The sequence below is a fragment of the Oncorhynchus kisutch genome, linkage group LG18 (assembly GCF_002021735.2).
Source record: "Oncorhynchus kisutch isolate 150728-3 linkage group LG18, Okis_V2, whole genome shotgun sequence".
Classification (NCBI taxonomy): Eukaryota; Metazoa; Chordata; class Actinopteri; order Salmoniformes; family Salmonidae; genus Oncorhynchus; species Oncorhynchus kisutch.
The window spans coordinates 73,137,441-73,150,003 of record NC_034191.2 but is presented as its reverse complement, the minus strand read 5'-3'; the positions used below and the strand labels follow the sequence as shown (position 1 = coordinate 73,150,003).

The window sequence follows — 12,563 nt, the reverse complement described above, 5'->3', positions numbered from 1 at the left end:
ACCTGCCTAATACTGTCTCTACCTATTCATATACCTGCCTAATACTGTCTCTACCTATTCATATACCTGCCTAATACTGTCTCTACCTATTCATATACCTGCCTAATACTGTCTCTACCTATTCATATACCTGCCTAATACTGTCTCTACCTATTCATATACCTGCCTAATACTGTCTCTACCTATTCATATACCTGCCTAATACTGTCTCTACCTATTCATATACCTGCCTAATACTGTCTCTACCTATTCATATACCTGCCTAATACTGTCTCTACCTATTCATATACCTGCCTAATACTGTCTCTACCTATTCATATACCTGCCTAATACTGTCTCTACCTATTCATATACCTGCCTAATACTGTCTCTACCTATTCATATACCTGCCTAATCATATACCTGCCTAATACTGTACCTACCTAATCATATACCTACCTAATACTGTACCTACCTATTCATATACCTGCCTAATAATGTACCTACCTAATCATATACCTACCTATTCCTATACCTACCTATTCATATACCTACCTAATACTCTACCTACCTAATACTGTACCTGTCTAATACTGTACCTACCTATTCATATACCTGCCTAATACTGTCTCTACCTATTCATATACCTGCCTAATACTGTCCCTACCTATTCATATACCTGCCTAATAGTGTACCTACCTATTCATATACCTGCCTAATACTGTACCTACCTAATAGTGTACCTACCTATTCATATACCTGCCTAATACTGTCTCTACCTATTCATATACCTGCCTAATACTGTCTCTACCTATTCATATACCTGCCTAATACTGTCTCTACCTATTCATATACCTGCCTAATACTGTCTCTACCTATTCATATACCTGCCTAATACTGTCTCTACCTATTCATATACCTGCCTAATACTGTCTCTACCTATTCATATACCTGCCTAATACTGTCTCTACCTATTCATATACCTGCCTAATACTGTCTCTACCTATTCATATACCTGCCTAATACTGTACCTACCTATTCATATACCTGCCTAATACTGTACCTACCTATTCATATACCTGCCTAATACTGTACCTACCTATTCATATACCTGCCTAATAGTGTCTCTACCTATTCATATACCTGCCTAATAGTGTACCTACCTATTCATATACCTGCCTAATACTGTACCTGCCTAATAGTGTACCTACCTATTCATATACCTGCCTAATAGTGTACCTACCTATTCATATACCTGCCTAATACTGTACCTACCTATTCATATACCTGCCTAATACTGTCTCTACCTATTCATATACCTGCCTAATACTGTCTCTACCTATTCATATACCTGCCTAATACTGTCTCTACCTATTCATATACCTGCCTAATACTGTCTCTACCTATTCATATACCTGCCTAATACTGTCTCTACCTATTCATATACCTGCCTAATACTGTCTCTACCTATTCATATACCTGCCTAATACTGTCTCTACCTATTCATATACCTGCCTAATACTGTCTCTACCTATTCATATACCTGCCTAATACTGTCTCTACCTATTCATATACCTGCCTAATACTGTCTCTACCTATTCATATACCTGCCTAATACTGTCTCTACCTATTCATATACCTGCCTAATACTGTCTCTACCTATTCATATACCTGCCTAATACTGTCTCTACCTATTCATATACCTGCCTAATACTGTCTCTACCTATTCATATACCTGCCTAATCATATACCTGCCTAATACTGTACCTGCCTAATACTGTACCTGCCTAATAATGTACCTACCTAATCATATACCTACCTAATACTGTACCTACCTATTCATATACCTGCCTAATAATGTACCTACCTAATCATATACCTACCTATTCCTATACCTACCTATTCATATACCTACCTAATACTCTACCTACCTAATACTCTACCTACCTATTCATATACCTGCCTAATACTGTACCTACCTATTCATATACCTACCTAATACTGTACCTGCCTAATACTGTACCTGCCTAATACTGTACCTGCCTAATACTGTACCTGCCTAATCATATACCTGCCTATTCATATACCTACCTAATACTGTACCTACCTATTCATATACCTGCCTAATACTGTACCTACCGAATACTATACCTGCCTAATACTGTCTCTACCTATTCATATACCTACCTAATACTGTACCTACCTAATTCTGTACCTACCTATTCATATACCTGCCTAATACTGTACCTACCTATTCATATACCTGCCTAATACTGTACCTACCTAATACTGTACCTACCTAATACTGTACCTACCTATTCATATACCTGCCTAATACTGTACCTAGCTAATAATGTACCTATCTAATAATGTACCTAGCTAATACTCTACCTACCTAATACTCCACCTACCAAATACTGTACCAGCCTATTCATATACCTACCAAATACTGTACCAACCTATTCATATACCTAACTAATACTGTACCTACCCAATACTGTACCTACCTAATACTTTACCAACCTATTCATATATGTGCCTAATACTGTACCTACCTATTCATATACCTGCCTAATACTGTACCTACCTAATACTGTAGCTACCTATTACTGTTTTCTCGCTCCTCTCGGTAACACTGTGTTCTCTCTGTCCCTCCAGTGATCAAGCCGCCTCCCCCCACGCCCACCCTACTCAATGTGCTGGTCTACTCACTGCTGCCTATCACCATGCTCTCCATGGCCCTGCTGCTGGCCTTCTGGATGTACCGCCACCGCAAGCCGCCCTATGGCCACGTGGACATCAACGAGGTCGGCCAGTTTCCCCCGACCATCTCATTAGCTCTGTCTCGTTCAGTTTTGCTTCCCGTCGCTCTTCTGTACTCGTCTTTGAATTAATGAATTTATTTGAAACATTTAAAATGCGTGCCGACTTGCTTCAGCCAAGTACATCAATACTACACACAAAAAAGTCATTGAGGGTTAAAAACACAAAGTCAACACTTATGTCCATTGTGGTCCTCCTGTCTGTCAGTGGTATTGGCTCTCTCTGTCTGTAGAGATAATGTAGCTGTTGAATTATCTTATGTGGTGCCACCTCTTTCCTGTTTGTGATTTCTCACTCCTATTCTTTCACTTCCTCGCTCTTTTATCCCTTCTTCTTCGGAGGCCATCTTGTTAGCAGCCCCTAAGCTACCGTGCAAAGCCTCTATTAATGACCACCGCCATCTAGAGGTAGTCGGCTGCCACTGCACTGTGATATAGATCCCTCTTATAGGACCACTGCACTGTGATATAGGTCCCTCCTATAGGACCACTGCACTGTGATATAGGTCCCTCCTATAGGACCACTGCCCTGTGATATAGGTCCCTCCTATAGGACCACTGCCCTGTGATATAGGTCCCTCCTATAGGACCACTGCCCTGTGATACAGGTCCCTCCTATAGGACCACTGCCCTATGATATAGGTCCCTCCTATAGGACCACTGCCCTGTGATACAGGTCCCTCCTATAGGACCACTGCCCTGTGATACAGGTCCCTCCTATAGGACCACTGCCCTGTGATATAGGTCCCTCCTATAGGACCACTGTGATATAGGTCCCTCCTATAGGACCACTGATATAGGTCTCCCCTATAGGACCACTGCCCTGTGATATAGGTCCCCCCTATAGGACCACTGTGATATAGGTCCCCCCTATAGGACCACTGTGATATAGGTCCCCCCTATAGGACCACTGTGATATAGGTCCCCCCTATAGGACCACTGTGATATAGGTCCCTCCTATAGGACCACTGTGATATAGGTCCCTCCTATAGGACCACTGTGATATAGGTCCCTCCTATAGGACCACTGTGATATAGGTCCCTCCTATAGGACCACTGTGATATAGGTCCCCCCTATAGGACCACTTCCCTGTGATATAGGTCCCCCCTATAGGACCACTGCCCTGTGATATAGGTCCCCCCTATAGGACCACTGCCCTGTGATATAGGTCCCTCCTATAGGACCACTGTGATATAGGTCCCTCCTATAGGACCACTGTGATATAGGTCCCCCCTATAGGACCACTTCCCTGTGATATAGGTCCCCCCTATAGGACCACTGCCCTGTGATATAGGTCCCCCCTATAGGACCACTGCCCTGTGATATAGGTCCCTCCTATAGGACCACTGTGATATAGGTCCCTCCTATAGGACCACTGTGATATAGGTCCCCCCTATAGGACCACTTCCCTGTGATATAGGTCCCCCCTATAGGACCACTGCCCTGTGATATAGGTCCCCCCTATAGGACCACTGCCCTGTGATATAGGTCCCTCCTATAGGACCACTGTGATATAGGTCCCTCCTATAGGACCACTGATATAGGTCTCCCCTATAGGACCACTGCCCTGTGATATAGGTCCCCCCTATAGGACCACTGTGATATAGGTCCCCCCTATAGGACCACTGTGATATAGGTCCCCCCTATAGGACCACTGTGATATAGGTCCCTCCTATAGGACCACTGTGATATAGGTCCCTCCTATAGGACCACTGTGATATAGGTCCCCCCTATAGGACCACTGTGATATAGGTCCCCCCTATAGGATCACTGTGATATAGGTCCCCCCTATAGGACCACTGTGATATAGGTCCCTCCTATAGGACCACTGTGATATAGGTCCCTCCTATAGGACCACTGTGATATAGGTCCCTCCTATAGGACCACTGTGATATAGGTCCCTCCTATAGGACCACTGTGATATAGGTCCCTCCTATAGGACCACTGTGATATAGGTCCCTCCTATAGGACCACTGTGATATAGGTCCCTCCTATAGGACCACTGTGATATAGGTCCCCCCTATAGGACCACTTCCCTGTGATATAGGTCCCCCCTATAGGACCACTGCCCTGTGATATAGGTCCCCCCTATAGGACCACTGCCCTGTGATATAGGTCCCCCCTATAGGACCACTGTGATATAGGTCCCTCTTATAGGACCACTGTGATATAGGTCCCCCCTATAGGACTGTTAGTATATTGCTGGTAGTATATTAGTGTTAGTCTTTAGCATGTGTAGAATCTTGGGCTTATTTGTTTTTCTTAAAGTTCGACTGTTTTGCAACAGAGTTTTAGAAGTTTTTCATTTGATATCAAAGCTCCAGTTATTATAGAAGTCGTAAGTGTGTTGTGAGCCGCACTCGGTCCTCATAGGCTTGTTGAGTGTAATGTCCCAGTGTTTACCTGTACTGACCTCTGAACTATTTATCTACCAGGATCCTGGCCTAGTTCCCCCTCCTTCCCCCCTGGTGGGGCTCAAACCCCTGCAGTTGCTTGAGATCAAGGCAAGGGGGCGCTTCGGCTGTGTGTGGAAGGCCCAGATGATGAACGAATACGTGGCTGTCAAGGTCTTCCCCATTCAGGTAAGTGGCTGAAGCGTTGATGTAACGTTCCCTCTGTGTACCCTCTGAAGCGTTGATGTAACGTTTGTGTGTCCTCCCACAGGATAAGCAGTCATGGATGAATGAGCGGGATGTGTTCCTCACGCCGGGGATGAAGCACGAGAACCTGCTGCGCTACATTGCAGCCGAGAAGCGCGGGACCAACCTGGAGATGGAGCTGTGGCTCATCTCTGAGTTCCACCAGAGGGTGAGAAGGAGGAGTAGGGCAACGGGGGTGGAGGGAGAGGTGTTAAGGCGCTAGGTTCTCTAACATCTCATCTGGTCTGGCTTGACTGCATCAAATTGATATAAAGAAGCAATCTAGCTACACTAGCCAGCTAAGCTGGCCAGCTAGCTAGCTAACAAGGCTAATTGTGGCTATTTTGCTGCACTCCTTGTCTACATCAACTCTATTCATATTAAACAACAGCCTACCTGTTGGTTGATCATTGCAGCCTACTACTTCTCATTTAGCCAACTTAATTCCGTGATTGAAATTCCAGTTTGCGTTGATTAGAAATCTCCCACTTCACTTTCTACACATGTTGCCTCTGACTGTAGCGCCACTGTCATTGACCGACAATAACAACAAGCTACAGGCATGAAATGTGTGTAGGTTACCGGGCACTACTTTTTTATGGGGCGCACTCAGAAAAACAAAAAATACATTAAAATAGGCATGTGTGTATGAGACATAAACTGAGACACAAACTGAACAAGTTCCACAGACATGTGACTAACAGAAATGGAATAATGTGTCCCTAAACAAATGGGTGATCAAAATCAAAACTAACTAAGTCAGTATCTGGTGTGGCCACCAGCTGCATTAAGTACTGCAGTGCATCTCCTCCTCATGGACTGTACCAGATTTGCCAGTTCTTGCTGTGAGACGTTACCCCACTCTTCCACCAAGGCACCTGCAAGTTCCCGTACATTTCTGGGGGGAATGGCCCTAGCCCTCACCCTCAGTCCGATGATGCTGTGACACACCGCCCCAGACTATGACGGACCCTCCACCTCCAAATCGATCCCGCTCCAGAGTACAGGCCTCGGTGTAACGCTCATTCCCGTGATGATAAATGCGAATCCGACCTTTTGAAAGTCCTGTCTGGTCCAGCGACGGTGGGTTTGTCCCCATAGGCGATGTTGTTGCCGGTGATGTCTGGTGAGGATCTGCCTTACAACAGGCCTACAAGCCCTCAGTCCAGCCTCTCTCCGCCTATTGCGGACAGTCTGAGCACTGATGGAGAGATTGTGCGTTCCTGGTGTAGCTCGGGCAATTGTTATTGCCTTCCTGTACCTGTACCTGTTGATCCTGTGCCGATCCTGTGCAGGTGTTGTTACACGTGGTCTGCCACTGCGAGGACGATCAGCTGTCCGTCCTGTCTCACTGTGGCGCTGTCTTAGGCGTCTCACAGTACGGACATTGCAATTTCTTGCCCTGGCCACATCTGCAGTCCTCATGCCTCCTTGCAGCATGCCTAAGGCACGTTCACGCAGATGAGCAGGGACCCCGGGCATCTTTCTTTTTGTGTTTTTCAGAGTCAGTAGAAATGCCTCTTTAGTGTCCTAAGTTTTCATAACTGTGACCTTAATTGCCTACCATCTGTAAGCTGTTAGTGTCTTAATGACTGTTCCACAGGTGCATGTTCCTTAATTGTTTATGGTGCATTGAACAAGCATGTGAAACAGTGTTTAAACCCTTTAGAATGAAGATCTGTGAAGTTAATTAGATTTTTACGAATTGTCTTTGAAAGACAGGGTCCTGAAAGGGGGACGTTTATTTTTTTGCTGAGTTTATATAAACCACACTCACTCTACCGGTCAAAAGTTTTAGAACACCTACTCATTCAAGGGGTTTTCTATATTTTTACTTTTTTCTACGTTGCAGAATAATAGTGAATACATCAAAACTATGACATAACACATATGGAATCATGTAGTAAGTGGGAAAAGTGGAAAACAATTCAAAATATATTTTTGAGATTCTTCAAAGTAGCCACCCTTTGCCTTGACAGATTTGTACACTTTTGGAATTCTCTCAACCAGCTTCACCTGGAATGCTTTTCCAACAGTCTTGAAGGAGTTCCCACATATGCTGAGCACTTGTTGGCTGCTTTTCCTTCACTCTGTGGTCCAACTCATCCAAAACCATCTCAATTGGGTTGAGGTTGGGTGATTGTGGAGGCCAGGTCATCTGAAGCAGCACTCCATCACTCTCCTTCTTGGTTAAATAGCCCTTACACAGCCTGGAGTTGTCTCATTGTCCTGTTGAAAAACAAATGATAGTCCCACGAAGCGCAAACCAGATGGGATGGCGTATCGCTGCAGAATGCTGTATTAGCCATGATGGTTAAGTGTGCCTCGAATTCTAAATAAATCAGACAGTGTCACCAGCAAAGTACCTCCACACCATCACACCACCTCCTCCATGCTTCACAATGGGAATCACATGTGCGGAGATCATCTGTTCACCTACTCTGCGAGGCTGTTGGAACCAAAAATCTCAAATTTGGACTCATCAGACCAAAGGGCAGATTTCCACTGGTCCAATGTCCATTGCTTGTGTTTCTTGGCCCAAGCAAGTCTCTACTTCTTAACGGTGTCTTTTAGTAGTGGTTTCTTTGCAGCAATTCGACCATGAAGGCCTGATTCACGCAGTCTCCTCTGAACAGTTGATGTTGAGATGTTTCTGTTACTTGAACTCTGTGAAGCATTTATTTGGGCTTCAATTTCTGAGTCTGTTACCTCAAATGAACTTATCTGCAGCAGAGGTAACTCTGGGTTTTCATTCCTGTGGTGGTCCTCATGAGAGCACGTTTCATCATAGCACTTGATGGGTTTTTACAACTGCACTTGAAGAAACGTTCAAAGTCCAGGAAATGTTCCGCATTGACTGACCTTCATGTCTTAAAGTAATGATGGCCTGTCGTTTCTCTTTGCTTATTTGAGCAGTTCTTGCCATAATTTGGACTTGGTCTTTTACAAAATAGGGTTATCTTCTGTATACCACCTCTACCTTGTCACAACACAACTGATTGGCTCAAACGTATTAAGAAGGAAAGAAAATGTACTTTTCACAAGGCACACCTGTTCATTTAAATTGCATTCCAGGTGACAAAAGCTCATGAAGCTGGTTGAGAGAATCCCAAGAGTGCGCAAAGCTGTTATCAAGGCAAAGGGTGGCTACTTTGAAGAATCTCAAATATAAAATATTTTTACTTCATGATTCCATATGTGTTATGTCATAGTTTTGATGTCTTCACTTCTATTCTACTATGTAGAAAAACATTGTTAAAAAAAAATGAGTAGTGGCGTCCAAGCTTTTCACTGGTACTGTATATACAATACACACAATGCCTTCGGAAAGTGTTTAGACCCTTTGACCTTTTGGTTGTTTGGCTATTCAAATAACTATGCCCATCCCCTACCCGAGAGGTATTGCCTTTTTATTTCCCTCGCTGTTGAATGTTCAATTCCGCAAAAGTTGTTTTGCTACAGTTTAATAGCACTCGATTTGACAGACCTCAGTGGCTGGCCTTCATTGATCTCGGACAATAAACTATGTATGAATGATAGCAACCCTGTCTCTGCGGTCAAATACACTTATATTTTCCCCAGTTCAATCATTGAAAAGTTATTTAGTGTGCTCTCGGGATGTCTTACTTTATCTTGTTGTTAACAGCTCCACTTCTCATGTTCTTTTTTTCTCTCTCTCGCGCTTCCTTTCTCTTTCGCTCTCTCTCTCTTGTGCTGTGTATGTCTGCCTGTGTGTATACTCCAGGGCTCCCTGACAGACTATCTGAAGGGGAACGCGATCAGCTGGACTGAGCTGTGTCACATCTCTGAGACCATGGCCTGCGGGCTGGCCTACCTGCACGAGGACGTTCCTCGCTACAAAGGAGAGGGACCCAAACCTGCCATTGCTCACAGGTAAGGGCACATGAGGTCAGCACTGGCTTTTGTGAGAGAGAATGCGAGACATTAGACTTGGGGTCTGGTTCGAGCAGCGTTTCTGATTTCTCAATGACCTATTTGGTAAATTAAGGTAATCCTATACCTTAGCAATGATTATGCTACATTTTTGTTCACATTTTTGTTCACTCTGCGGGCCCCTGTGTCGTACAATCCAGAGGGATCTATCCTTGAGGGCATCTTTTCTTTTAACAGCACTCAAACCTCTTGACTGCAATTGTATTTGACCGCAGGAAATCAAAATTGTTTACACTTTATGCCATTGGGAAAACACTTTCAACATTCAGTTCTGATTTAAACTGTGCTATAAGTCTAGACAGGACCGTTCTGTGTCTCTCAGTTCTGATTTAAACTGTGCTACAAGTCTAGACAGGACCGTTGCCTGTGGGCAGCGGGTCTCTCAGTTCTGATTTAAACTGTGCTACAAGTCTAGACAGGACCGTTGCCTGTGGGCAGCGGGTCTCTCAGTTCTGATTTAAACTGTGCTACAAGTCTAGACAGGACCGTTGCCTGTGGGCAGCGGGTCTCTCAGTTCTGATTTAAACTGTGCTACAAGCTAGACAGGACCGTTCCCTGTGGGCAGCGGGTCTCTCAGTTCTGATTTAAACTGTGCTACAAGTCTAGACAGGACCGTTCCCTGTGGGCAGCGGGTCTTTCTTCTTTATTTGTGTGTAGTTCATGATAAGACCGATCATGACAAAGGGCCAACTGATCCCAAACCAGTTGTGGGGCCAATCCTATCTCTCTAAGCCAGGGTTATTCAATGAAATATTATATGGTCCTTTTCAGGACACCAGGCAAGGAAACTCTCAGGCCAATCACTGATGTTAATTGAACTGGTAGAAAAGAAAACCAGGGTCTGGTTCAGTGGGCAGGCAACGTTTTGAAATGGGGAGGTATTACCTGAACTTGTCTGATAAGATGACGCTTTTCTGTTTTCTGCCGCAACAGTTTTTGCTACGTTGTGCCCTACTAAACATGACCCAGTTTTGCCCTCGAGCCATATAGTTCAATAGCCCTGCTGCTGTGTCCTTCAATAGCCATGCTGCCGTGTCCTTCAATAGCCATGCTGCCGTGTCCTTCAATAGCCCTGCTGCCGTGTCCTTCAATAGCCCTGCTGCCGTGTCCTTCAATAGCCCTGCTGCCGTGTCCTTCAATAGCCCTGCTGCCGTGTCCTTCAATAGCCCTGCTCTACACCATCACTGACCCCCCCCTGTCCTCTTTTCCTTTTCCCCTCCAGGGACTTCAAGAGTAAGAACGTGATGCTGCGGACGGACCTGACGGCCATCATCGGAGACTTTGGGCTAGCGGTGCGGTTCGAGCCGGGCAAGCCCCCAGGGGACACTCATGGCCAGGTGAGTGAGTCACCATCAGTCTGTCCCAAATGGCGCCCCGTTCGTGTTGAGTTAACTCCTTTTCATCCGTAAACAGGAATCAGGGAGCTATTTCTGACGAGTAAATCGATCGTACTATCTATGAACAAAGACCATTATGGAGACACTGCTTTAAAGATCATACGAACTATGAACAAAGACCATTATGGAGACACTGCTTTAAAGATCATACGAACTAAACTCAGGAAAAAAAGAAACGTCCTTTCAGCAAACTTAACGTGTAAATATTTGTATGAACATAACAAGATTCAACACCCGAGACATAAACTGTACAAGTTCCACAGACATGTAACTAACAGAAATTGAATTTGTCCCTGAACAGAGGGGGGGTCAAAATCAAAGTAGCAGTCAGTATCTGGTGTGGCCACCAGCTGCATTAAGTACTGCAGTGCATCTCCTCATGGACTGCACCAGATTTGCCAGTTCTTGCTGTGAGATGTTACCCCACTCTTCCACCAAGGCACCTGGAAGTTCCCGGACATTTCTGGGGGGAATGGCCCTAGCCCTCACCCTCCGATCCAACAGGTCCCAGACGTGCTCAATGGGATTGAGATCCGGGCTCTTCGCTGGCCACGGCAGAACCCTGAGATTCCTGTCTTGCAGGAAATCACGCACAGAACGAGCAGTATGGCTGGTGGCATTGTCATGCTGGAGGGTCATGTCAGGATGAGCCTGCAGGAAGGGTACCGCATGAGGGAGGAGGATGTCTTCCCTGTAACGCACAGCGTTGAGATTGCCTGCAATGACAATAAGCTCGTTACACCGAGTATAGGCCTTGGTATAATGCTCAATCCTTCGACGATAAATGCGAATCCAAAACGGCAACTCGTCAGTGAAGAGCACTTTTTGCCAGTCCTGTCTGGTCCAGCGATGGTGGGTTTGTCCCCATAGGCGACGTTGTTGCCGGTGATGTCTGGTGAGGACCTGCCTTACAACACGCCTACAAGCTCTCAGTCCAGCCTCTCTCAGCCTATTGCGGACAGTCTGAGCACTGATGGAGGGATTGTTCGTTCCTGGTGTAACTCGGGCAGTTGTTGTTGCCATCCTGTACCTTATTCGCAGGTGTGATGTACGAATGTACCGATCATCTGCAGGTGTTGTTACACGTGATCTGCCACTGCGAGGACGATCAGCTGTCCGTCCTGTCTCCCTGTAGTGCTATCTTAGGCGTATCACAGTATGGACATTGCAATTAATTACCCTGGCCACATCTGCAGTCCTCATGCCTCCTTGCAGCATACCTAAGGCACGTTCACTCAGATGAGCAGGGACCCTGGGCATCTTTCTTTTGGTGTTTTTCAGAGTCAGTAGAAAAGCCTTTTAGTGTCCTAAGTTTTCATAACTGTGACCTTATTTGCCTATAGTCTGTAAGCTGTTAGTGTCTTAACGACAGTTCCACAGGTGCATGTTCATTAATTGTTTATGGTTCATTGAACAAGCATGGGAAACAGTGTTTAAACCCTTTACAATGAAGATCTGTGAAGTTATTTGGATTTTTACGAATGTATCTTTGAAAGACGGGGACCTGAAAAAGGGCCGTTTCTTTTTCGCTGAGTTTATGAACAAAAAACATAATGGAGACACTGTTTTAAAGCTCATGTACTCACAGTGTCTTGTCCGTCGTGCAGGTGGGTACCAGGCGCTACATGGCGCCGGAGGTCCTGGAAGGGGCCATTAACTTTCAGCGGGATGCCTTCCTCAGGATAGACATGTACTCCATGGGCCTGGTGCTGTGGGAGCTGGTGTCGCGCTGCAAGGCGGCCGACGGTGAGTCACACACTAACACCCAAACG

The 12,563-nt window shown here is 45.3% G+C and overlaps 1 protein-coding gene across 1 annotated transcript in view; it reads left to right on the top strand.

The window, feature by feature from the left end:
* The window catches only part of LOC109909823 (activin receptor type-2B), a 53,914-nt gene that overhangs the window by 38,422 nt on the left and 2,929 nt on the right, over positions 1 to 12,563 (top strand). The window contains exons 4-9 of the mRNA XM_031796750.1: positions 2,638 to 2,786; positions 5,237 to 5,383; positions 5,466 to 5,609; positions 9,186 to 9,334; positions 10,617 to 10,731; positions 12,399 to 12,537. Coding sequence (XP_031652610.1) covers positions 2,638 to 2,786; positions 5,237 to 5,383; positions 5,466 to 5,609; positions 9,186 to 9,334; positions 10,617 to 10,731; positions 12,399 to 12,537 — 843 coding nt within the window. The remainder of the gene's footprint in view (positions 1 to 2,637; positions 2,787 to 5,236; positions 5,384 to 5,465; positions 5,610 to 9,185; positions 9,335 to 10,616; positions 10,732 to 12,398; positions 12,538 to 12,563) is intronic.